The sequence below is a fragment of the Chiloscyllium punctatum genome, chromosome 10 (assembly GCF_047496795.1).
Source record: "Chiloscyllium punctatum isolate Juve2018m chromosome 10, sChiPun1.3, whole genome shotgun sequence".
Classification (NCBI taxonomy): Eukaryota; Metazoa; Chordata; class Chondrichthyes; order Orectolobiformes; family Hemiscylliidae; genus Chiloscyllium; species Chiloscyllium punctatum.
Genome location: NC_092748.1, coordinates 4,871,410 through 4,897,692, shown reverse-complemented (window position 1 = coordinate 4,897,692; position 26,283 = coordinate 4,871,410). Strand labels below are relative to the sequence as shown.

Here is a 26,283-nt window from a genome sequence, read left to right as displayed (position 1 = left end):
AGAGGCTTCCTGCCTCTATTCCTGATGAAGCGCTTTTGCCCGAAACGTTGATTTTCCTGCTCCTCGGATGCTGCCTGACCTGCTGTGCTTTTCCAGCACCACTCTGATCTAAACTCTGGTTTCCAGCATCTGCAGTCCTCACTTTTGCCTGGGTTTTCACCCCAACCAGCCCATAACATCATCTGTGGCCAAGATGAGACTCCATCCTCCTGCCTAATTTCACAACATCCGAATATCCCTCCTTTCTCCTGTATTTACCTAACATCTCCTGAAATGCCCTGATACTGTTCACCTCAGCCACTCCCTGTGGTGGAAGCATTCACACACTCACTATTCTGTAAGTAAACCAGAATCCCTACAGTATGGAAGCAAGCCATTTGACCCATCAAATCCACACCAACACTCTGAAGAGCATCCAACCCAGGTCCACCCTATAATCCTACCTAACCTACACACCCCTAGACACCGTGGGCAAGTTAGTGTGGTCAATTCAACTAACCTGCGCATCTTTGGATTGTGGGAGGAAACCAGAGCACCTGGAGGACACCCGTGCACACACTGGGAGAATGTGCAAACTCCACACACGCACCCACCTGAGAGCAGAATTGAACCTGGGTCCCTGGCGCTGTGAGGCAGCAGTGCTAACCACTGAGCCACCCCAATGTTCTTCTTTCTTGGATTTATTAATGACTATTTCATATTTAGGGCCTTAGGTTTTAACTTCCTACCTACCCAGTTACTTACTTACACATCCCCCACACACACCACCCCCCCACCACCTGCCCATCATCACTGCTGAATATCTCCATGTGGACTTTCGCAAACCTCTTCATAATTTTTGAACTCAGTATTAGTCGCTCCCTTCTTTTATGGTGAAAAGCCCCCAAGTCTGCTCAGTCTTTCAATGTGGGAATACACTGAAACCAGGGTGACATTACCCAGTGGCAGAGTGCAAAGCCAGCTGCATACTGCAATATGTCGGAATGTCAGCACTGAGCTGAAACAACAAGGCTATCCCTGCCACTCCACAAATCATTCTTCTATCTGCGCCCACAGCTCCTGCTCACAGCAAAGTGTCACTGAAATGCTGCGGATGGGCCGTGGTATGATGTGGTTTCCTGTTCTCACATCATTGAATTGCCAGAGTCTGACTCATTGTGCTGGTTCACCCTTTTTCCTTGCAGTGTAAACTACAACAATTTACTGAAATCTGTCATTCTTGCAAATTTGCCGTGATGAAATGTGTCTCTTTTCAGCAATGTAAAATTATTCTAGGTCCTGCACTAACTCTGTCAACCATGCTGAGTCTGTAAGATTGATGACTGGAGAATGAGAAAATTTGGTTGGAGAGACTAGCTCCATCCTGTGAGAGGCTGCAACATTGATTCACCCTCGGACGACTGTCTGTGTGGAGTTTGTGTATTCTCCACTTGACTGCGAGGGTTTCCTCTGGGTGCTCCAGTTTCCCCCCACAATCCAAAGATTGTGCAGGTTAGGTGGATCGGCCATGCTAAATTACCCATAGTGTTCAGGGATGTGTAGGTTAGCTGGATTAGCCATGGGAAATGCAGAGTTACAGGGATAGGATAAGGAGGTGGGTCTGGGCAGGATGCTCTTCAGAGGGTCGGTGCGGGCCTGATGGGCCGAATGGCCTGCTTCCACACTGTAGGGATCCTATGATTGTAATTGGAATTTTCTGCCTTGCACTGCATATCTAGAAGGACAGCTCTAACTCAGCTGGGCTCCTCTGGCTGCAGCAGATGGTTTGTGCCTGAACCTGCTCTGTGGGAGAGAGATGAGCAGCCTCCACCTGGAAGCATTTTCCCTTTGTCAGTCCCAACCATTTTACTTTGGAATTCCTCGAACGAGATATTCATATTGAGTCTCCTTGTGTGGAGAAGGATTTGAGGAAATGAATCTGATGGACTGTCTGAAGCAGTTTACTGGTGTGGGATTGAAGGCTATGCTTCTCTAAAACTTCAACCAGATCTGTCTTAGTGCTGCTGCTTCTGGTATCATATCCTCAATACAAGTAACTGTGCATTCGCCCCGTTAGAGTTAATAATAAATCTATCAATCTTTCTGAGTTGGACATTAGTTATCCACAAGCTTAGCTACGTCCTCAGTGAGCTTCCAATCCAGACTGCAAGTTCATTCCTCGCAGTGTAACATCCCTTCTCAGTGTTGGTCCATAACAGCGGCAGGAGAGATACACTATTATTTAGTTTTGCCTCACTATCTTAGTGAACAGCAGACATTCATCAATGGTCAATCTTCCTTGGTTTGGCATAATATAGCATTTTCTCTAACATCGCTTCCTAGTCTTATTCAGATCACAAAGTTGCCAAATTGATTAGTCTGAGTTTCATCAAGCCCGCGCCCTTGAGGAAAATATCCAATCATATCAAATTTTGATTCATTGATTCATACAGTGCAGAAAAGGCCCTTTGGCCCATTGAGTTTACCCTGATTGAGTGTTTTGAGGAAGTTATGAAAAAGATTGGTGATAGCAGTGCAGTAAATGTTTATTTGGATGTCAGTAAAGCCTTCAACAAGATTTTGCATGGTAGACTAATTAGTAACGTTAGGTTACATTGGATTCAGAATGAGCTTGCCAATTGGATACATAATTGGCTTAACGGCAGGAGACAGCGAGTTATGGTGGAGAGTTGCTTTTTGGACTGGGCACCTGTGACCAGCGGTTTTCCACAGGGATTAGTTCTGGGTCCTCTTTTGTTCATCATTTATATAAATTGTTTGGATGACAATATAGAGGCATGGTTAGTAAGTTAGTAAGAATGATCAGCCTTCTATTCAGATGTTTGGAATATTTAGATATTAGTTGATTAGAAATTAGACAATAGACAATAGGTGCAGGAGTAGGCCATTCTGCCCTTCAAGCTTGCACCACCATTCAATATGATCAGGGCTGATCATCCTTAATCAGTATCCTGTTCCTGCCTTATCTCCATAACCCTTGATTCCACTATCCTTGAGAGCTCTATCCAACTCTTTCTTAAATGAATCCAGAGACTGGGCCTCCACTGCCCTCTGGGGCAGAGCATTCCACACAGCCACCACTCTCTAGGTGAAGAAGTTTCTCCTCATCTCTGTCCTAAATGGTCTACCCTGTATTTTTAAGCTGTGTCCTCTGCTTCGGCACTCACCCATCAGCGGAAACATGTTTCCTGCCTCCAGAGTGTCCAATCCTTTAATAATCTTATATGTCTCAATCAGATCCCCTCTAAGTCTTCTAAACTCAAGGGTATACAAGCCCAGTCGCTCCAGTCTTTCAGTGTAAGGTAATCCCGCCATTCCAGGAATTGACCTTGTGAACCTATGCTGTACTCCCTCAATAGCCAGAATGTCTTTCCTCAAATTTGGAGACCAGAACTGCACACAGTACTCCAGGTGTGGTCTCACCAGGGCCCTGTACAGCTGCAGAAGAACTTCTTTGCTTCGATACTCAATTCCTCTTGTTATGAAGGCCAGCATGCTATTAGCCTTCTTCACTACCTGCTGCATGTACCTGCATGCTTACCTTCATTGACTGGTGTACAAGAACACCCAGGTCTCTCTGTACTGCCCCTTTACCTAAATTGATTCCATTTAGGTAGTAATCTGCCTTCCTGTTCTTGCCACCAAAGTGGATAACCATACATTTATCCACATTAAACTGCATCTGCCATGCTTCTGACCACTCACCTAACTTGTCCAGGTCACCCTGTAATCTCCTAACATCCTCATCACATTTCACCCTGCCACCCAGCTTAGTATCATCAGCAAATTTGCTAATGTTATTGCTAATACCATCTTCTATATCATTAATATATATTGTAAAAAGCTGCGGTCCCAGTACTGATCCCTGTGGTACCCCACTGGTCACTGCCTGCCATTCCAAAATGGAGCCGTTTATCACTACTCTTTGTTTCCTATCAGAGCCAACCAACTTTCAATCCAAGTTAGTACTTTGCCCCAATACCATGCGCCCTAATTTTGCTCACTAACCTCCTATGTGGGACTTTATCAAAAGCTTTCTGAAAGTCCAGGTACACTACATCTACTGGATCTTCCTCGTCCATCTTCAGAGTTACATCCTCAAAGAATTCCAGAAGATCAGTCAAGCATGATTTCCCCTTCATAAATCCATGCTGACTCTGACCTATTCTGTTACTACTATCCAGATGTGTCGTAATTTCATCCTTTATAATAGACTCCAGCATCTTTCCCACCACTGAGGTCAGACTAACTGGTCTATAATTTCCTGCTTTCTCTCTCCCACCTTTCTTGAAAAGTGGTATAACATTAGCCACCCTCCAATCTGCAAGAACTGATCCCGAATCTATCGAACTCTGGAAAATAATCACCAATGCATCCACGATTTCTAGAGCCACCTCCTTCAGTACCCTGGGATGTAGATCATCAAGCCCCGGGGACTTAGCAACCTTCAGACCAATTCCTGGCAAATATAAATTCCCTTCAGTTCAGGTCCTTCAGCCACTATTACCTCAGGGAGATTGCTTGTGTCTTCCCCAGTGAACACAGATCTGAAGTACCAATTCAATTCTTCTGCCATTTCTTTGTACCCCGTAATATATTCCCCTGTTTCTGTCTTCAAGGACCCAATTTTAGTCCTAACCATTTTTTTGCCTTTCGCATACCTAAAAAAACTTTTACTATCCTCCTTTATATTATTGGCCAGTTTACCTTCGTACCTCATTTTTTCTCTGCATATTTCCTTCTTAGTAATCCTCTGTTGTTCTTTAAAAGCTTCCCAGTCCTCCGTTTTCCCACTAATCTTTGCTATGTTATACTTTTTCTCTTTTAACTTTATATGTTTCTTAACTTCCCTCGTCAGCCACGGCCACCCATGCTTCCTCCTAGGATCTTGCTTCCTTTTTGGAATGAACTGATCCTGAAATTTCTGCATTATACACAGAAATATCCGCCATTGTTCCTCCACTGTCATCCCTGCTAAGGTATTGCACCATTGAACTTTGGCCAGCTCCTCCCTCATAGCTCCATAGTTCCCTTTATTCAACAGAAAAATTCTCACTTCTGATTGTACCCTCTCCCTCTCAAATTGCAGATTGAAGCTTATTGTATTATGGTCACTACTTCCCAATGGCTCCTTCACTTTGAGGTCCCTGATCAATTCTGGTTCGTTACACAATACCAGATCCAGAATTGCCTTCTCCCTGCTCGGCTCCAGCACCAGCTGTTCTAAGAATCCATCTCGGAGGCACTCCAGAAAGTCTCTTTCTTGAGGTCCAATACCATCCTGATTCTCCCAGTCTACCTGCATGTTGAAATCCCCCATAACAACTGTAGTAACATCTTTGCGACAGGCCAATTTCAGCTTCTGATTTAACTTACATCCGACTTCCAGACTACTGTTTGGGGGCCTGTAGATAACTCCCAAGAGGGTCTTTTTACCCTTAGTATTTCTCAGCTCTATCCACACTGACTCTACATCTCCTGATTCTAGGTCCCCCCGCGCAAGGGACTGAATATCATCCCTTACCAACAGGGCCACCCCACCCCCTCTGCCCCTCAGTCTGTCCTTACGATAGCATGTGTAGCCTTGAATATTCATTTCCCAGGCCCTGTCAACTTGAAGCAACGTCTCAGTTATCCCCACAATATCGTATCTGCCAATTTCCAAAAGAGCCTCAAGCTCATCCATCTTATTTCTAATGCTTTGTGCATTCATGTACAGTATTTTTAATTTGTTACTGCCCTCACCCTTCCCATCAACTCCTATTTCACTCAACCTTACAGTATGATCCCTTTATGAGTTTTCTGCCTCAATGATACAGTTGTCTTTCTTGACTTCCCTTGTTCTAACTTTCCCTTCAATTTCCTTCTTAAACATCCAGTTTGCCTCCCGCTACTTAGTTTAAACGTAGCTGTGTTGCAGTAGCAAACCTGCCTACCAGAATGCTGGTCCCTAACCTATTAAGGTGCAAACCGTCTCTTTTGTAGAATTTATGCTTACAAAACATACCCCAGTGATCCAAGAATTTAAATCCTTGCTTTCTGCACCATTTTCCCAATCACACGTTCAAGTCCATTATCTCCCTGTTTCTGGCCTCACCAGCCCGAGGAACTGGAAGCAAACTGGAGATAACCACCCTGGACGTCCTGCTTTTCAACCTTCTTCCTAGTTCTCCGAAGTCCCGCTGTAGTTTGTTGCTCCTCTTCTTCCCGACATCATTTGTGCCGACATGTACCACCACCTCTGGCTCTTCACCCTCGTCCTTGAGGATTTCCTGCACTCTGTCTGTGATGTCTTTAACCCTGGCAACAGGAAGGCAACACACCATCCTTAAGTCCTGTCTGCTGCCACAAAAACCCCGGTCAGTTCCTCTCACTATGGAGTTCCCTATTACCACGGCTCTGTGCGATATCCGACCCTTCCGCTCTGTCTCTACGCCAACTTTTGATTGACAGACCTGGCCGCCTCACAGACTGGCAGTGTCATCTGTCTCTACTGTTTCCAAAAGATTCAACTTGTTCCTGACAGGTACTTCTCCCACGGTCTCTTGCACCTGTCTCCTCTCTGCCTTCCTCATCGTCTGCTCCCTTCTGCTCTCTTCTGGTATGGTCGGTGTAATAACCTCGCTGAAGATCTTGTCCAGAAAGATCTCGTTCTCTCGGATGAGTCTAAGGTCCTCGAGTTCTTTCATCAGTGCTGCAATATGCTCTGTCAGTAGCTGAACGTGCACACACTTTCCACACATATATGAGCCAGACACAGCAGAGTCTTTGACCTCCCACATCAAGCACGTAGCACACTGAACCAGCTTGGCAGTCATGTCTTCACCCTCTTCAACTGTGGCGTAATCACTTCACTCAACCTCCTTGTCGAAGACTCCTGAGCTAAAGCCTCACTCTTCAATCTGTGGACTTTTAATTTAGGTTAGAGGAGGGAGGCCCTACTTTGTAGGACCTGGGGCCTAGAACACACCCACTCTAATAACAATCACTTACCTTCCCGATCGGCTTTGCACTCTGCCTTCACTTGCGCCCAGCCCCTGCCGCTCTCTGATGCGAAATTAGTATCAAAGGGAGATTTTGCAGCCAATGGCATCACTCAAAATTGTAGGACTGCCATAGCCACTCCAGTCCAGTCCATCATTGACACATTCTCCATTTGTGGTTGGGTGTATTTCTGAACTTAGCCTGTTTTATTGACCGTTCCCTGACTCCTCTGAATCTAGGGGCAGTAGCATGTGAGCGATGAGTGCCTTGTCCAGGAATCTGAATGCAGCAAGGATTAAATCATGACCTTGCAGGCCTGAATGGTGAGGAGTTATTATCACGGTATCCTGCCGATTTGGGGTCATTTGGCTAGAATGGCTGAGCTCACACTCGCTTCTGTTTGGGTTTCAGTGATTAAAACAGGAGAGAGTGGCCTGACTGTCTTCCGACTGCTCACTAAGGACAACCGATGGGCCTGGGTTCAAGCAAATGCGAGGCTGGTGTACAAAAATGGGAGACCGGATTATATCATCGCGACGCAGAGGCCCCTGGTGTGAGTGATCTGACTGTAAGGTTGTTCAATCCACCTCTGTCACCCTTCCTTTGGTGCTGTTTGTTTTCAGCATTGTACTCTCCTTCTCTAGTTTTGAAATGACATGATCCCTCCTACTTTTAATGTTGAGCAGTGAGCGCACTGCCCATGTTCAAATCCTTTGCGAGTCGATGGCCTAAGGGGTTGATTAAAGCTGTGAAAACACCCAGTGTCTTGGAGACTGAGGGGCCCTGGATTATAAAGCCTTCCGGAAGCTTTTATTGAAATCTGTGCCGGATGGAAGATTTCAGTTTTTATTTTGTTTGCAGGCTGAGGGAGGGATTTCTCCTCCATGTTCCAGTCTCCCTGAGTGAGGGAGGTCATGGGTCTTGGCTCATGAAAGATTTGAAATAATCACACTTCTAGGTGTGGCGAGATGAGAGCCCTTAGTTCCATTGTAACTTGCCATGTGGGCTGGCTAGATGACTTCGGCTGGTGTTGTGCGACACAGAAACTGACACTCCAGTGCAGTCATGAATCTGGCCCCACGGAACACTGACAACACATACAGTTCCTAGCTCTTTACACAAAATGCAACTCCGCCACCACCCCTCCCCAGTCTTTTTGCCGTTGCTCGTTGCTATCCCATATGCCGGGTCAGCGTGGGGAAGTTCGAAGGTCCAGATTCCCCAGTGGATTTATCTACATTGTTCCCCTAATGGAAGAGCGGGGGAGGGGGGGGGAGGGGAGGGGGGGGAGGGGCGGGGAGGGGTTTGCAACATGCAGTCAACCCCACACACACAGCTGCTGAAAGGCTGCTATCTCTGGACGTCTATCATCTGTCCCATGCTGCCTCTACTGATCAGGTTAGAATTCCCTCCTTTACAATGGTGGGATCCCTCATGAGGGTGGAAATCTGTCCCAAAAATAGCGAGGAATTCCTGGAAAGAGGGTCAGAGGATCAGGTAGAACCTTGCCCTGAAACAGCAAAGCTGAACTGACTCTAGGTTATCAGCTGAGGACATGCTCAGCGTCTTTACAAATGGTAACTTCTTTCCTCACGGAAACACAGACAACAAGCCATTACAGTGAGAGCGATGTACAGCAAGGAGAGAGACCCTTCGGTCCAACTCGTCCATGCCGACCAGACATCCTAAACTAATCTAGTACCGTATCCAGCTAAACCATTTCTAATCATGAACCTGTCCAGATGCCTTTTCAATGTTGTCATTGTACCAGCCCTGGAAGGAGCACAGATGAGCTCTCCTGAGGTGGGGTGTGGGGAATGGATCGAGCTGGATGGACTATCTCAGCTGATGATCTCGCCCCACCCTGTCAGGGGCACTGAAGTGACTTGCAATAATCCCCGGGTTACCGTGTTTATCTAGCTGGAGCTCTTGCCTTGTTGTTTTCCAAATATGGCCAAGCACAAACATCAGGAGAAGGCCTTTGCACCCCTCCACCATTTGAAAGATCAACTCCACTTACCCCGACACCCTTTGAGTGCCCTGTTAAAAATCAAGAACCTCTCTAACTCACCTTAACGGTACCCCACGGCCCAGCCTCCATGTTGCCCCAGTTTTCTGGGCAAGAGAATTCCACATGCACCACGATGCCCTGAGAGAAATATGAAACCAATTCCTCCACCTGAAGCCCCGGGGCAGTTGGGGAGGTGGGGGTGGGGTTGGGGGGTGGGAGGTGGAGGGGGGGGGGGGTAGTGCCACTGTGATATTTATCCACAACGGCAAATTGACTGATTTTGGTCTCACTCTGCAGAGATGAAGAAGGAGGGGAAGAGCTCCGGAAACGCTCCCTCCATCTACCGTTCACCTTCGCCACGGGAGAGGCACTGCTCTACCAGGCTGCCTGCTCCATTCCCGGTGTGCCCTCTGACCCTGGGGTTGCCAAAGGGAGAGGCGGCAGGGGCAGGAGGGACTCCACTGGCAGGGCGAAGAAGGGGCAGAGGAACGTGGACCCCAGCTCCCTTCTGGGTGTCATGATGTGCCAGGACGAGTCCGTGTACGTCTGCCACCCTGCGCCAGATCCCAGGCACCCCCAGGGCAGCGAGCCCAACGGCACAGCTGGAGGTGACTGGCAGTGGCTTGCGGGTGACGCCAGTGAGGTGAGTCAGCAGGGGGTTAACGCCGGGCACCTCGACCCCCGACTGTCCACGTTGGACTTCCTCGAGCCGCCTGGTGAGGACGGTTGTCTGAACAGTGAGTTGTTCAATGCACTGGCAAACCTCGGGCTCGGTGCAGACGAGCTGCAGCTCCTCCTGTTTGACGAGAGGACGGTGACGTTGGACACGGATCCGGGACACATCCCGCCGCTGAGCGATGCCTGGACCAACGGGGAAATTCTGTCCTACGTCCACAACTCGATTGTGAGTAAGAACGACCAGGAGCTGCCTGGAGCCCAGCGACCATTCCCGACTCCCGGGTTTTCCCAGGCTGCGCCTGCAAGCCCTTTGACATATTCCCGCAAAGCCCTTGGCGATGAGGCCCCGTATCCCCCCCAGCATTTCCATCAACAACAGCACTCCCTCCAATCCAATAAACCCCCGATAATGCAGCAACAAGGCCTCCTGCCGCTGACCCACCAGAGCGACCAGGCCTTGGCTCAGTGTTTCCCAAACAGTGACGGGCAGCCTCAGGTGAGCCAGGAGGGACCCAGCCATCAGCAGCTGAAGGGGCATCTGCACACGTACTGCCCGTTTAAACCAAAACCCCACCAACAGCTGCCCTTGGCCGACAGCATGCTCTCCCGTAGCCCGGCTAACACCCAGTTGTTGGATTACCATCGCCAGTCAGCAGTTGATCAACCGGTGGAGGACCAACCGGACCATCTCCTTGGTTACGGTCAGGGCCTGACTTCCTATCAGCAGCTTCTGTCCACGTGTCCAAGTGGGATCACTACCTGCACAGATTCCCACGTGACTGGGGCACCTTGTATGGAGTTCACGATGAATGACGGAACAGGCGACGATGGCCATTACCATAGCTTCCTTGCCACATCTTCCACATATAGTACTTTCCCAGAGAAGCAGCAGGCTCAGGAGATACCTCTCTGCCAGTATCAGCCACTAAATCCTTCCAGCAACCCATTCGTGGACCTGTGTCCAGAGCAACACACACTCACAGTGGATCCTTACGGATGTTTCTCAGCTTCTGGACCTCAGGACAATTCCCACAAGGTAACCTGTACTTGGTTTGCAATCCTATTGACATAAGTCTGTTTGAAAAGGAACATGATGCACTTTGGAGACAGTGATCACAATTCTGTCAGGCTTGCGTTCGTGATGGAAAGGGATAGGTGTACTCCACCGAGCAAGAGTTACAGCTGGGGGAAGGGAAATTACAATGCAATTAGGAAAGATTTAGGAAGCGTAGAATGGGGAAGGAAACTGCAGGGGATGAGCACATTAAAAATGTGGAGCTTATTCAAGGAAAAGCTCCTGTGTGTCCGAGATAAGTATGTATCTGTCAGGCAGGGAGGAAGATATAGAACGTGTGAGCCGTGGTTTACAAAGAGAGTGGAATCCCTGGTCAAGAAGAAGAAGGCTTATGTTAGGACAAAATGTGAAAACTCAGGGCGCTTGAGGGTTACAAGGAAGTCAGGGAAGACCTAAAAAGAGAGCTCAGAAGAGCCAGGAGTAGACATGAGAAGTTGTTGGAGGATAGGATCAGGGTTAACCCTAAGGCTTTCCATAGGTATGTCAGGAATAAAAGAATGACGAGAGTTAAATTAGGGCCAATCAAAGATAATAGTGGGAAGTTGTGTGTGGAGTCAGAGGAGATGGGGAAGCACTAAATAAATATTTTTCGACAGTGTTCATTATAGAAAAGGAAAATGTTGGCAAGGAAGATACAGAGATACTTGCATCTAGACTAGAAGAGATTGAGGTTCACAAGGAAGAAATACTGCAGAGTGTGAAAATAGACAAGTCCCCTGGGCCGGATGGGATCTATCCTAGGATCCTCTGGGAAGCAAGGGAAGAGATTGCCGAGCCTTTGCCAATGATCTTCAAATCATCATTGTCTACGGGAATAGTGCCTGAGGACTGGAGGATAGCAAATGTGGTTCCCTTGTTCACAAAGGCTAGTAGAGACAACCCTGGTAATTACAGACCAGTGAGTCTCACTTCAGTTGTTGGTAAAGTGTTGGAAAAGGTTATAAAAGATAGGATTTATAACCATCTAGAAAAGAATAATCTGATCAGGGACAGTCAGCACGGTTTTGTGAAGGGTAGGTCGTGCCTAACGAATCTTATCGAGTTTTTTGACAAAGTGACCAAACAGGTAGATGAGAGTAAACCAGTTGATATGGTGTATATGGATTTCAGCAAGGGTTTCGATAAGGTTCCCCACAGTAGGCTATTATACAAAATGCGGAGGAATGAGATTGTGGGAGACATAGCAGTTTGGATCAGTAATTGGTTGCTGAAAGAAAACAGAGGGTTGTAGTTGATAGAACATGTTCATCTTGGTGTCCAGTTACTAGCGGTGTACCGCAAGGGTCGGTGTTGGGTCCACTGCTCTTCGTCATTTTTATAAATGACCTGGATGGGGGCTTAGGGTGGGTTAGTAAATTTGCAGATGACACTAAGGTCGGTGGGGTTGTCGATAGTGATGAAGGATGTAGTAGGTTGCAGAGAGACATAGATAGGATGCAGAGCTTGGCTGAGAGGTGGCAAATGGAGTTTAATGTGGACAAGTGTGAGGTGATACACTTTGGATGGAGTAATCGAAATGCATAGTACTGGGCTAATGGTAAGATTCTTGGGAGTGCAGATGAGCAGAGAGATCTCGGTGTCCATGTACACAGATCCCTGAAAGTTGCCACCCAGATTGACAGGGTTGTTAAGAAGGCATACAGTGTTTTGGCCTTTATTAATAGGGGGATTGAGTTCCGGAACCAGGAGGTTATGCTGCAGCTGTACAAATCTCTGGTACAGCCAGACTTGGAGTATTGTGTACAGTTCTGGTCACTGCATTATAAGAAGGATGTGAAAGCTTTGGAAAGGGTGCAGAGGAGATTTACTAGGATGTTGTCTGGTATGGAAGGAATGTCTTATGAGGAAAGGCTGAGGACCTTGAGGCAGTTCTCATTAGAGAGAAGAAGGTTGAGAGGTGACTTAATAAGACATACAAGATAATCAGAGCGTTAGGGTGGACAGGGAGAGCCTTTTTCCAAGTATGGGGACGGCAAACACGAGGGGACACAACTTTAAAGTGAGGGCAGATAGGTATAAGACAGATGTCGGAGAGTAGTAAGGGAATGGAATGCTTTGCCTTCAACGGTAGTAGATTCGCCAAGTTTAAGTGCATTTAAGTCGTCGTTGGACAGGCATATGGATGTACATGGAATAGTGTAGGTGGGATGGACTTCAGATTAGTGTGACAGGGCGGCGCAACATCGGGGGCCGAAGGGTCTGTACTGCACTGTAATTAGATTAGATTAGATTACTTATAGTGTGGAAACAGGCCCTTCGGCCCAACAAGTCCACACCGACCCGCCGAAGCGCAACCCACCCATAACCCTACATATACCCCTTCACCTAACACGACGGGCAATTTAGCATGGCCAATTCACCTGACCTGCACATCTTTAGACTGTGAGAGGAAACCGGAGCACCCGGAGGAAACCCACGCAGACACGGGGAGAATGTGCAAACTCCACACAGAGAGTCGCCTGAGGCAGGAATTGAACCCGGGTCTCTGGCGCTGTGAGGCAGCAGTGCTAACCACTGTGCCACCGTGTTCTATGTTCTATGCTGCCTCTAGTCGGGGGAGGTACGGGGTGAGATGACACATGGGTCCATGTTCCACATGGGACTAGAATACAGATAGATCAGAGGGTTAGTCGGCTAGAGTTAACTAGAGAGCAGATAAGCGGACTGCTCAAGGTTGCTCATACACTTGTGGCATTTGGGAGAAATCACTCAGTGTTTAGCCCATGAGCCTGCTTCACCGCTCAAGAAGATTGTAGCTGATTGGATTGCAGCCTCAACACCATTTTGCTGCATCCAATCCCCTCCGACTCCCTTGTTGGTCAAGAATCTGTCTGACTCGACTTTAAATATGTTCACAGAATGGCAGAATTATTACAATGCAGAAGGATGCCACTCAGCCCAAAGTGTCTATCTCTTGCCTTTTCCTCCTAGCTCTGCATGCCATCGCTATTCAAATAACTATTCAGTACTCTCTTGAACGCCTCGATTGAACCTGCCCTGTACCACCATTCCCGGCAGTGCAGTCCAAGCCCTGACAACTCACTGTATGTTGATGTTTTTTTCTCAGCTAACACTTGCTTTGTGGAGATCCAGACTGTCCATCTCACAATTTACAACCCTTCCAAGTTTTGTCTCATTTGCAGACTTGAAAATTGTCCCCTGCAGACAAATCAGAGAAGCAAGAATCCCACTATGGGCTCCTGGGGATCTCCACTAATAAATCTTCTCCCAGACTGAAAATATCCATTGACCATTCAGCTCTGTCTTCTATCACTCAGCCAATTTTGTATCCACATCACCCTGTTGCTTTTATCCCAGGAGCTCCAACCTTCTTCACAAGTCTATTGTCAGGCACTGATTCAAATGCCTTCTGGAAATCCTCACATATCACGTCAAAACTCCAGCAAGTCAGTTAAACATAATTATAAATCCATCCAGACTTCTGAATCGGTATCCCTTGTGCTTTGGGAAAGGGTTCCAAAGACACTCAACCCTCCGAGTTAAAAAGATCATCCTGATCGCAATCTTAAATGGGAGAGTCTGATTTATAAACAGTGTTTGAGTCTCTCCCACAAAGGGAAATATCTCTTCGACATCCACCCTATCAAGTCCCATCGGGATCTTATACCTTTCAATAAGATCATCTCCTGTTAGAAGTAACTTGACAGACACATGAATAGACAGGGAATAAAGGTACATAAACCATATAGTGACGTTGGGGGGGGGGGGGGGGGGGGGGGAGGGGGAGGGTTAATTTAGAAAGGCATCCTGTGATGATGCAGGCTGAGTGGGCTTCCTGTGCAGTACTATTTTCTGTTCTTCAAATCCCCAATGGATCCAACCCAGCTCGTTTAACATTCCCTCATAAGATGAGTTCTCTATTCCAGTATCAGTCAAGTGAACTTTCTCCAAACTGCCTCTACTGCATTTATATCCTTCCTTAAATAAGGTGACCAAAACTGGACACGGTGCTGCAGATGTGGCCTCACCAATGCTCTGTACAACTGTAGCAAAACACTTTGGTGTGAATTTACATTCCTCCATCACAAAAGACAGCATTCCACTTGCCTCGCCAACCATTCAAAAGGTACCAGAATCGCTGTACCTTTTGTGATTCACGTACCAGAATGTTTATATCATCTTCACAACTTATTTTCCAACCAATCTCTATATATTAACCACAAACATTGCAACCGTGTGTTCAGTCCTTTCATCCAATAATTGATAGTAAATGTAAGCTGTTGTGGCCCTGATGCTGGTTCCTGTGGCATCATCAACTCAAAAACAACCGCTTTCTGTCTCTGCTTCCGATTAGTCTCTGTCCATCCTCGACCAATGTTAATGTATTACCTACAGTTCCACACCGACCTCCCCCAACCCCGACACGCACAAAATCAGCTCATATTTTGCTTTGTAATCTTTGATGTGGCACTTAGTCAAATGCCTTCTGGAAATCTAACTGCAGGAAATGTTAGTACAGTGCATGCAACAATTCCCCTTTATCTATCTTGTTACTTCTGCAAAGACCTCCAATCAATTAATCAAACTTGATTTCCCTTACAGAAAGTCACGGTGACTCTGCCTGATTGCATTAAGCTTTTCTAAATGTCCTCCTATAAACTCCTTATTAATAGATCATGGCATTTTTCCAACGACAGGCATTGTCCTGTGTTTTTATGCATTCCTTTGTTGAATAGAAAAGTCACATTCCCAGTTTTCCAATCTGGCAGAACCTTTTCGGAATTGAGCGAACTTTGGAAAATGCAAATGAATGCATCTGCAGTCTGAGCAGCTACTTTTAAAAACCTGTGGTTGAAGTCCATCAGGATATGGGGACTTGTTATTTTCTCAGTTTTAATAATTCTGTCAGTCCCCTTTCTTCCTGGTGATTCCAACTGCTTTAAGTTCCTGTCTTTCTTTCGCCTTCAGACTCATGATTGTTTCAGGGATGTTATTGGTATCTACAGTGAAGATGGAGGCAAAATATCTGCTCAATTCATCTTCAGGGCCCTAATTTTCCATTACTAAATCCCCAGACAAACTCCGTTGAGGAACAAAGCTAACTGTGCTTACTTGTCTACTTGTGGCTAAGATCAGAAATTTGTGTCTAGCAAGTAAAGCTAAACAAAGAAACAAAAGGTATGAAATAGGACTTCCTGGAGCCCATTCAGCCCCACAAAAGCCTGCTTTGGCATACAGTAATGTTGTGGATGAATGGCAGAACAGACTCAATGGGCCGAATGGTCCAATTTCTGCTCCTGTGTCTTACAGTATTAAAGCTCCTCTTTTGCCAGAACACCATCTTCATACCCAGATCACTGGATTCCCTTAGTGCCTAAGAATCTGTCAAGCACTATTGATTTCAAAAGATTCACAGTTCTCTGAGTGAAGGGATCACTCATCAACTCAAATGACTAATGTGCGTGTCCTGAAACTATGCTCTTATCTTCTAGGTCCCCCAGCCAATGGAAAAGATCCTCTCGGCATCCATCCCTGTCAGGCTGCTGAAGGATTTCACATGTTTCTGTTAGATCATTTCTTGATCTTCTGAAACATTAGGGAGTATAGGCCAGATTTACTCTGTCTGTCATCAGAAATAAAATCCTTATCCCCGGAATCATTCTCGTGAAGCGTGGTTGCCCTTCCTTTAAATCAGCTATATTTTTCTACAGATAAAGAGACCAAAATTTAGTGCAATACTCTAGATACAGTCTCATCAAGGTCCTGCATATGGAGGACTACAGCATGAAAACAGACCCTTAGCGTCCAACTTGTCCATGCTGACCAAGTTTTCCAATCTTAACTAGTCCCACTTGCCTGTGTTTCGGTGGCTCAGTGGTTAGCACTGTTGCCTCACGGCTCCAGGACCCAGGTTCGGTTCCAGCCTCGGGCGACTGTGTGGTGTTTGCACATTCTCCCTGTGTCTGTGTGGGTTTCATCTGGGTGCTCCAGTTTCCCCTGACAATCCAAAGATGTGCATGTTAAGAGAATTGGCCTTGCTAAATTGCCCATGGTGCTCGGGGATGTGTAGGCTAGGTGTGTTGATCATGGCTAAATATAGATCAATAGGGTAGGGAATGGGTCTGGGTGAGATGCACATTGGAGGTTTCGTGTGAACTTGTTGGACCTAATAGCATGTTTCCACACTCGGGATTCTATGATGATTGATTCTACTGTCAGCTGTGAGGAAGGGTCACGGAATGTGAAATGTTAACTCTGCTTTCTCTCCACTAATGCTGCCAGACCTGCTGAGTCTTTCCAGCAACTTCTGTTCTTGTTTCAGGTAAGGTGGGGATTGGCCTTCTTGATGGTGCCAATCACTGAATAGATTTCTTATCTACCCCACAGCATATGAAGATTGGCCACAAAGGTGACAACAGGAAGGTGCCAGCAGTTGAATGACAGGGTGTGGCTCTCTCGGAGGTGGGAGGCTGAATACAGCATTTACAAGAGAATGAGAAGCCCACTTCCAGCTCCGAGAACAGCCTTCCTGTGGAGCCTGGCACCTCCTGGGTTGCTCCAATTGTAAGCTCGTATCCGTAATTCACGGTAAACCTAATCTCTTGTCTTTCTGCCTTCTCTCACCGTGTTCCTAGGTGGACAGCAGCTGCCATTTGGACAGTGGAGAGCTGGCATTTGGTTGCGACCATCCCAATGGGAGCACAGTGCCCTCAGACAGACTGCAACCCAGTATGGGCATTCATCAAAACCCCTCTGCAGCTGGCTATTACCTTCAGGGACACCCAACCGGGAGGTCAGCTGAGGATTAGCACCAGGACACAGATTCACAACAAGATAGAGGCTTTCCTGTTTAAACAAGGCATGTTCACTTTTTGAAACAATGCCTACTTGGTCTTCTCAGGGTGGGTTATGGGGATGGGTGGGGTGGGTTTACAAACCAGTGTTTTTGTTTTGTTAAAGATGTGCGGACTAAAGTGCTCCTAGAGTGTTAATTATGAAGGCCAATAGCTTACGTTATTCTGATCTACTGCCCCTGTTGTATCACCTCCTCTCTCAATGATTGGAATTAGTCAGAGACATCGAAAAGCTGGACTGTGTTGTGTTGCACAAAGGCACAGGAATCTGGGATTCCACGGCACTGCCATTCCGGACCATTAACCAGCCCATGAATGTGTGGCATCTGCTCAAGTATTTCCCGCAGCGAGATACATGAGGAATTGCACCCGCATTCGGGAGCTTGCGGTGAAATAGCTGGGCTGAGTGACTGCGAAATGGTGCCTCAGTGCACACCTTTGTTGAACAAGTCATTGGGAAACAAAGGGGAATTCCACCAAGACAGAGAAAGACTCTCCGCTGGTATTTCAGTGCAGTCACATCAGAACCATCATGCCTCAGGATTGACAGAATAAAGGTTGCAAATGACCCATCAAAGCAGTATTTAAACCCCAGCCAACATGAGTTCTTCCGTGCAGCGATCTTTCTCTCATCCTTTCTCAAAATGTCCTGCTTAGGGAAAGGAACCTGCTGTACAAGGACGATTCTGTAGCTTGGGCCCTTTGAGTTTTGAAAAGACGTTCTCAGAGCTGAAGTTACAATATTTGGGAGAAAACTCTAGTTACACCACATCTGGAGAAATGGTGTTCAGTTCTTGGCACAATGCCTTAAGGTGGATACATTAGCCTTGGGGTGGGCTATGCAGATTCACCAGTGATACTGGTGCTAAAAGGGTTAAATTACATGCACAGGCCACTCAGACTAGGCTAATATTCCCTTGAGTATACAAGCCGAAAGCTGATGTCATGGGAGGGTTTAAAATGGTTAAAGGAGTTGGCTGTGTCTGTAGATGCGTAAAACTACTTCCTCGGGTGGGAGAGTCCAAAAGAAGAGGTTCTAACCAGAAATTAAAGCCAGCCTCTTCAGGGACAACGTCCAGAAGCAATTCTTGACACACAGTGGAAGAGAAACACATTGATACACACTCTCCATTCCACAAGCAGTTTTTGTGAGGGTGGAAGTCAAATTTTAAAAAATTCAAAACTGCAGTTTTTCAAAACTGAACATTTTTATGAGGCAAAGGTTGGAGGCTTCGAGAAGCAGTGGGGTTAGATGGAAGGAGCATGCTGATCTAATTGAATGTGAAACAGACTCAAGGGGCTGAATGGCCTCCTTCTGTTTCTAAAGGAAAGTGGGGAAGTGGTCAAATCTCGAGAGCCTGGAGGTGTCCAAGGAATTGCCTGTTTGACTTGAAAAGGAAAAGGGAATTGATTGAAGTTGACGGAGATGAAACACACGGAGACGAAAGATTGAAATAAACTTTTCCCCACAGTGAAGTGTTCGATGAAAAGTTGTAAAAACATGTTTAAGATTGAGATGAATTATGTTTCTAAAAGGAGCGGCAGACATATTGACGGCCCTGTCCTCTTGTTACAAAGTATGTGATCATCGGGCAGCCCAGCTGCCTATTGGTGGGTGGGTGGGGCATTCGCAGGCCTTTACAGATGAAGAGGCCACCTCCACAAGCCATCAGCTCACCATCACTGGGTACTCACAAACCCTGAGTAGAATCCTTGCTGGAGGCCCCAGAAAAAAAACTTTAACAAATATTTAGATAAGCACTTGGAATATCACAATATTCAAGCATTCAGGACAAGTGCAGGAAATTGGGATTGGCGCACCTTTACTGGTAGTAAGGTTGATGCAGGCTCAATAGGCTGAAGGGCCTTTACTGTGCTGTAGGCCTTTTCCCTGGGGTGGAAGAGTCCAGAACCCGAGGGCATTGGTGTAGGGTTCCCTATACTCCTACCTGTACCCCAGAGAAATCCAGGTTGCTTTTGCTGTGTGGCTAAACCACTCTTATGAAGTGGACCATAGGTCACATCTTTCTATTGAACCAATATTCAGATTGAGCGAACTATGTTCACGCAGACTAAAGTGAAGGATCCACATTGGTTTATGTTAGGTGGTGTAGGGTCACTGATATCTCTAAGTTTCATTGCATTGAGGGGCCAACCCATCAATAGTTATGGAGGTGATGAAGGATAAAACACACAAAAAACGTTTATGGCCTCCCCTACAAAGCCTTATTGAATTGCCTCAGCACTGTCCTGCTCTAACCCCACGAGAACAATTCCAGAAATGTTTCTCTTGGCATTGTGTGATCCACTTTTTCTTTAACAAAGTCTGAAAGCAATCTAGTAAAAAGGTCAGGGTGTTTACTTGCAAAAGGGGCATCACTTTTGGGAAGTGGGATTTTTTCTTTTGTTTTAAATCCTGTTACCGCTCAAGCAAAGCAATGAGAATTTGTGACATTTTGAGCTTCAGAGGCTCCTACCTTGTTTGGATTTGACATTGGGACTGCTAACTCTGGTTGAATACATCCCCGAGTGTTTTCAATACAGTCATTTTACCCCATTTCCAATATTTTCACCACAAATTAAGTAAATGGAAAAGTAACTGCAGGCTATTTATAGGCTATGTGATCTTTTTCTCTGGTTGTGTTTGTGATACTATCCAAGAGATGGTATTTTAGTTACTTAGGAGAGTGTTGACTTGGCGGATGGAAGCTTTACTACTATACTATACTACTGTACTAAGGTTCAGTGCAGTGATAAAAAGTACATCATTTTTAGAAGGAGAGGAAAAGATAATCACCTCATCAGCATAGAGGTGTGTTTAAAAGCTGGTGCTCTTTCATATACTGGCCTGCAGCCACAGAAGTGATACTGCCACACTACCATCAGACTCCGGGGGAAATTTGTAACTGAATGATTCAGGAAATTCTGGTGTGGCACAGTGGCTCACTGGTCAGCACTGCTGCCTCACAGTGCCAGGGACCCGGGTTCAATCCCGGCCTTGGGTGACTGTGAAATTTGCATGGTGTCCCTGTGGGTTTCCTTTGGATGCCCTCGTTCCCTCCCAAATTCCAAAGATATGCAGGTTGGGTGGATCAGCCAGGTTAAATTGCCCATTGTCTGCAGGGATGTGTGGGCTAGCCAGGGAAACTGTAGGATTACAGGAATAGTGTCAGAGGGTGGAATCTGAGTGGGACGTACCTTGGAGAGTTGGTGTGGACTTGTTGGGCCGAATGGCCTGTTTCCACACTGTAGAGATTCTGTGAAAGTGCCAGGATCAATCCCCAGATACTAACTCCTACTTGCAGCATAAAAAAGTTTTCAAAGGACCAGTCTTCAGGTTTCAATGTTCACCAGCCACCATCTTTGCTTCCCCCCACCACCTCACAGAGCATGCTGGGTAAACAGATTTCAACCAGACTAATTAGCCTCTCCACCTTAGCAGTGTTGGACACAGAAGATTGGCAGGAACTCCTTTATCTGATAGTCAAGCTGTGAGTCTTCCTGTGCATCTGTGTGAACCTTGTGTTCACAAAAGAACAGACTCAACAGATGGGTCCTTCATAAGAAGAAGAATCAGATATGCCTGGACTGGATTGATGAGAGCAACTCCTATTTATACAGCACCCTTTAAACTGGTGAAATGTCCCAAAGTGCTAAGACACAAAATTTGACAGGGAGCCATCTGAGGAGACAATGGGATAGATGACACAAAGCACAATCAGGTTTTATGAATGCTCAGAACGGAGGATAGGGAAGAAGAGGGGTTTGAAGGGACTTCCAGTGCTTGTGGTCCAAATGGCAGGAGGAATAGCTGCTGATGTGCAATGATGAAAGCTGGGGACTCTTCAAAATATTGGGATCATGTGTGAGGAATTCCTGCTTGGATGGTTATGGGAGTGACTTGTCGGTGTAGGTCAGGAATCTCCTGGGTGAGGAAAAGAAAACAATACAGAAGAATAGAGAAGAAAAAAAACTAATTTGAGTTCTTCCTAAGTGAAGACTATCAGTGGAGGAATTAAGTGCACTGACAATCAATAGTGAAATCTAACTTTAAGCATAAATATAGAGTCTATACGATTGTAAGTAGTGTAATATGTGATTTCTAGATTTGCATTGAGCACACCTTGAAGCACTGCTTTGTTGAAACTTTTTCTGGTCACAAATGTAGGTCAGTTGGTTAGTATGATGTGACTTTTTTTACTGTACAATGCTGATGTTAAATAGTATGACTAACTGTTGTGTAATCTTAATGTAGAATCTTACTTGTTAATGCTTTGGCGCATCTACTGTCAGAAATAGAAAGCTTGACATTTATTTATATTATTTAATTTATGCATCAAGCTTTCTGAATTTGTTGAATGGAATATTTGTTGATCAGAATTTAGATTTGTACACATTTTTGTTTTATGATTATGTGTTAATGCTTGGCAAGATTTATTGTCGCTTTTTTTATGAGGCAAATCCAATTTATTGGATGATCACAATCTATATGTGCCAGTTGATTGCCTGTCAAAATGTAATCTTTATCCTGAATAATAAAGATTTTGTGTAACAACCTTGGAATACTATTCATACACAAGAATCTTTCAGGGTTTTCCACTGATTTGTATTTTCCTCAGTTGTTTAATCTGATTTATTATTTACAAGATTCATCTGTGTGTGTTGCATAGTTGTATTTGTGACTACTATAGTGTTTGACCTTACTTTGGACTTAGTCTATGCTAAACTCTTGAAGTGAAGTGCTGGGCACAGACATTTAAGAAATCATTCAAACTTGTTGAAGGACACTGCTAGATAGTTAAAAATCACACAACACCAGGTTATAGTCCAACAGGTTTAATTGGAAGCACTAGCTTTCGGAGCGACGCTCCTTCATCAGGTGTATAATGTATAATTTCAGCTACACCACACTGTAAATTTTTGCTATAAATTCTGTGTTACGATCGAGCCCTCCACAATCACCTGATGAAGGAGCGTCGCTCCGAAAACTAGTGTGCTTCCAATTAAACCTGTTGGACTATAACCTGGTGTTGTGTGATTTTTAACTTTGTACACCCCAGTCCAACACCGGCATCTCTGAATCACTGCTAGATAAAGTTGCTTGTTTATGTAGTACCTGAAACAAATAGAAAATATATTTCCCTCTTATCTGTTGTGTCAACTTGGAAACATTCCAGCAATCGTTCCTGACAAGAACGATTTAAGTGTCCAGTGAGTACAGGATTAGACACATTCCATTATTGTTTAGATTTCTGTGAAGAATTCCCATAGTGCAGTGAGGTAGTGGGGATTTCCAAATTATACTCCAGCATCCACCTGCATTCACAGAAAGGAATAAGTTGTAGACATGGAGGAGACATTCTCCTGCACTGCACCAAAATACAATTTTCTGTTACTTTAGAATTTTACTTGATACTTTAACAATTATTTTCCTTACAGTCAATGAAACACTTGGAAGCTTGTATGTGCAAAACACCTCAGGGTGTATTTTACACTAAAGGCATTATATGAATGCAAAGTGCATTTTTCATGATCTATCATTGGCGTGTTCTAGATTTCAGATCAGTCAGGCCTGTACATTTAAGACAGCTACATGACATCTCAATATGTGACATTCCAGTATAAAGTGACCACCATCCCCTTCAGTCGCTCTATCTGTGTCATTGAATCAGCGGAGTCAATCAACTCTGTATGTGTATATGTACAGTGATAACAGTAAGTTTGGAACCCAGACTATGTGCCAATCCACGATTCCACAGCTTTGTAAATGGTTAGTGTTGTAAATAAACTGCAGATATCTGACTCAAGAATCTGACTGACTGTGGTGTATGTTATGTGGACAAACAAAGCACAAATGGCATCAATCACAAGTCTGTAGGACGAAGAATCATTCACAAGGAGGCACCTCAAGGTGTGAAGAGATGCCACTGATTCAGAGCAACACACTGGACTCAACTTCTGAGAGGCAAATCCTTTGCTATGATGACCAACTTTGTCAGTCCAGTCTTGAAAGCCAAGGGAGCTTTACTCCAGATCGTTCACACGTCTAACAACAGCCTGTATCAAAGTATTGGAACAGTGTTCCCATCTGCACCCAATTACAGAACGGACTTTAGATTTCCATTGGCATCATTCATGGTGGGATTTGAACTGGTATCCTCTGAGTATTGGGCTCTGAGCCCAGTGACAATGCCACTGCACCACCACCTTACCAGTGTTAAGAGTGGGAGAGGAGTAAATGAAAAGATGACAGATTAATAAGCACAAATTAACCTAGCTAATGTTGGTCAGTTGTCTGGATTTTTTCTTGAATCTGGTGGAAAGATTCTTGCCTTTTCTTCTGCGTACGTTGAAGCCTGTGTGTTCCTATGCGCAAGAACTAAGTGCATTAATTCCTAGCTGTCAACCCTGAAGCAAAAAGGCCTGCCCTGTTCAAAGAGACCAGCTTTTCAATAATACATTGACAACAACAGATAGTGTATAGAGCACAAACGATCACAGCAATCTACACACAATTGATTACTGCAACAGCCATCTGCAACTACAGTTAACAGCAACTCCCTTCATATTCTGTCTGTTCTGATAGAGCTTCAGCAAATTAATTTGTTCAGTAGTTTAAGGAAGAAGAGAGACAAGTTCAATTCAATTAAAGTTGCATTCAAATAAGATTTTGTCCTCAGTTTTAATCTACTGGTCTCCTTCCAATCAGAAAGATGTTGTGAAACTTGAATGGGTTCAGAAAAGATTTGCAAGGTTGTGCCAGGGTTGGAGGATTTGAGCTATAGGGAGAGGCTGAACAGGCTGGGGCTGTTTTCCCTGGAGCGTCGGAGGCTGAGGGGTGACCTCATAGAGGTTTACAAAATTATGAGGGGCATGGATAGGGTAAGTAGGCAAAGTCTTTTCCCTGGGGTCGTGGAGCTCAGAACTAAAGGGCATAGTTTTAGGGTGAGAGGGGAAAGATATAAAAGAGACCTACGGGGCAACTTTTTCACACAGAGGGTGTTACATGTTTGGAGTGAGCTGCCAGAGGAAGTGGTGGAGGCTGGTACAATTGCAACATTGAAGAGGATGGGTATATGAATAGGAAGAGTTTGGAGAGATATGTGTCGGGTGTTGGCAGGTGGGCCTAGATTGGGTTGGCATATGTGGTTGGCATGGACGGGTTAAACTGAAGGGTCTGTTTCCGTGCTGTACATCTCTGTGACTCGATACTGGAAAGACCAACCATCAAGGTCATGCTACTTGGTGGCCAATGTTTGAATATGAGAAACTGCGATGTGAATGGTTTCTGTTAAAATGTGAAGGCATTTGAAATTAGGGTTTAAGCCAAGGCCATTCAATGAAGGAACACTAAAAGCCATTGACTGTCCTCACTATTTCTATAGTCTCCTTTAGTTCGACAACCCACTGAACTCTCTACATTCCTCCAGTCTCCTCTGTTTCTTTTGTCACATTATCTGTCCATACAATCTCTCTGTTCATTAGTTTTCACCATGGTCTCAGTGTTGCTACTACTATCCTCTTACCTCTTCTCTGCTTTCTTCACGCCCTCCCTCAGTGCATACCTCAACGTCATTCACCCAACTGATTGTAATTTCTGTTTTTACTCTGAATTCCACCTTCATTTGTTGCCAGGAATAGGCTGTTGAGTTTTTCTTTCCAGAGTCCATATTTGGTTATCTTCCCTGTTGAGCTCCAACTCTTGACCTAACCCATTTACTGATTTTCCTGTCCACTCGGTTGATTTCTCAGCATCTTCGGCCGCGCCCACATTTCACAAGCTGCTGTCGTCCTCTGATTCTTCTTTCACCCTCTTTCTTCAGAAGCTAACTCTCGTATCGATAGAGTACAGTACCTCACACTGGTGACCGTACTAGAGGTTTATTTACGCAGCCATCATATTCTCGACCTTGCACCAACAGGGCAAAAGGCCACTCTGGAGTCATCTACTGCAACAGAAATACCTGCCTATTCCCATAGCTATTGAGTTTCCTATCCCTATGACTGTTTTATTACCCCATGCAGTTCAGCCAAACTGCTCGTAATGTCTCAAACATGACACTGAGGACAGTCCCGTGCCCCCTCACCAGCATCCAAAACAGAAACTTGATTTGTAATTGAGACTCCAGTGGACTCGTGCACTACCTGGCCGTTTTCTCTTGGTCTGTCTGGCTCCCATCTATTTCCATTCTGCCTCCAGGTCCTTTAGCTATGGTTTGACTCCCTGAATGTGCTCACCATAGTCCAACAGGTTTATTTGGAAGCACTAGCTTTCGGAGGCATCAGATTGTAATACTCCACAACCACCTGATGAAGGAGCGTCGCTCCGAAAGCTAGTGTTTCCAATTAAACCTGTTAGACTATAACCTGGTGTTGTGTGATTTTTAACTTTGTCCACCCCAGTCCAACACTGGCATCTCCACATCATGTGCTATCTATGTAACTCTCAGCCTTGCAGATCACCCCAGCAACTCCAGCCTCAGTTTGAGTTCCAAAACAAGAGCTCAAGTTTCTGTTGCTGGCAGCATTTCATGTGATTGTCCAGATTACCCATGGGAGGGGCAAAGTGTAGCGCTGGAAAAGCACAGCAGGTCAAGCAGCATCCGAGGAGCAAGAGAGTCAATGCTTCGGCCATAAGCCCTTCTTCAGGAATATGAAGGGGGAAGGAGGCTGAGAGATGGGGCGGTGGGGCTGGGGTTAGGGTAGCTGGGGAGACGATA

The 26,283-nt window shown here is 45.5% G+C and overlaps 1 protein-coding gene across 2 annotated transcripts in view; it reads left to right on the top strand.

The window, feature by feature from the left end:
- Positions 1-23,373, top strand: part of LOC140481835 (aryl hydrocarbon receptor-like) — a 151,031-nt gene extending 127,658 nt beyond the window's left edge. For both annotated transcript variants that reach the window (XM_072578367.1, XM_072578368.1), the window contains 3 exons: positions 7,396-7,537; positions 9,293-10,709; positions 17,345-23,373. In XM_072578367.1, the coding sequence (XP_072434468.1) occupies positions 7,396-7,537; positions 9,293-10,709; positions 17,345-17,518 (1,733 nt within the window). In that variant the 3' untranslated portion in view covers positions 17,519-23,373. The remainder of the gene's footprint in view (positions 1-7,395; positions 7,538-9,292; positions 10,710-17,344) is intronic.
- Positions 23,374-26,283: the final 2,910 nt, after the last annotated feature.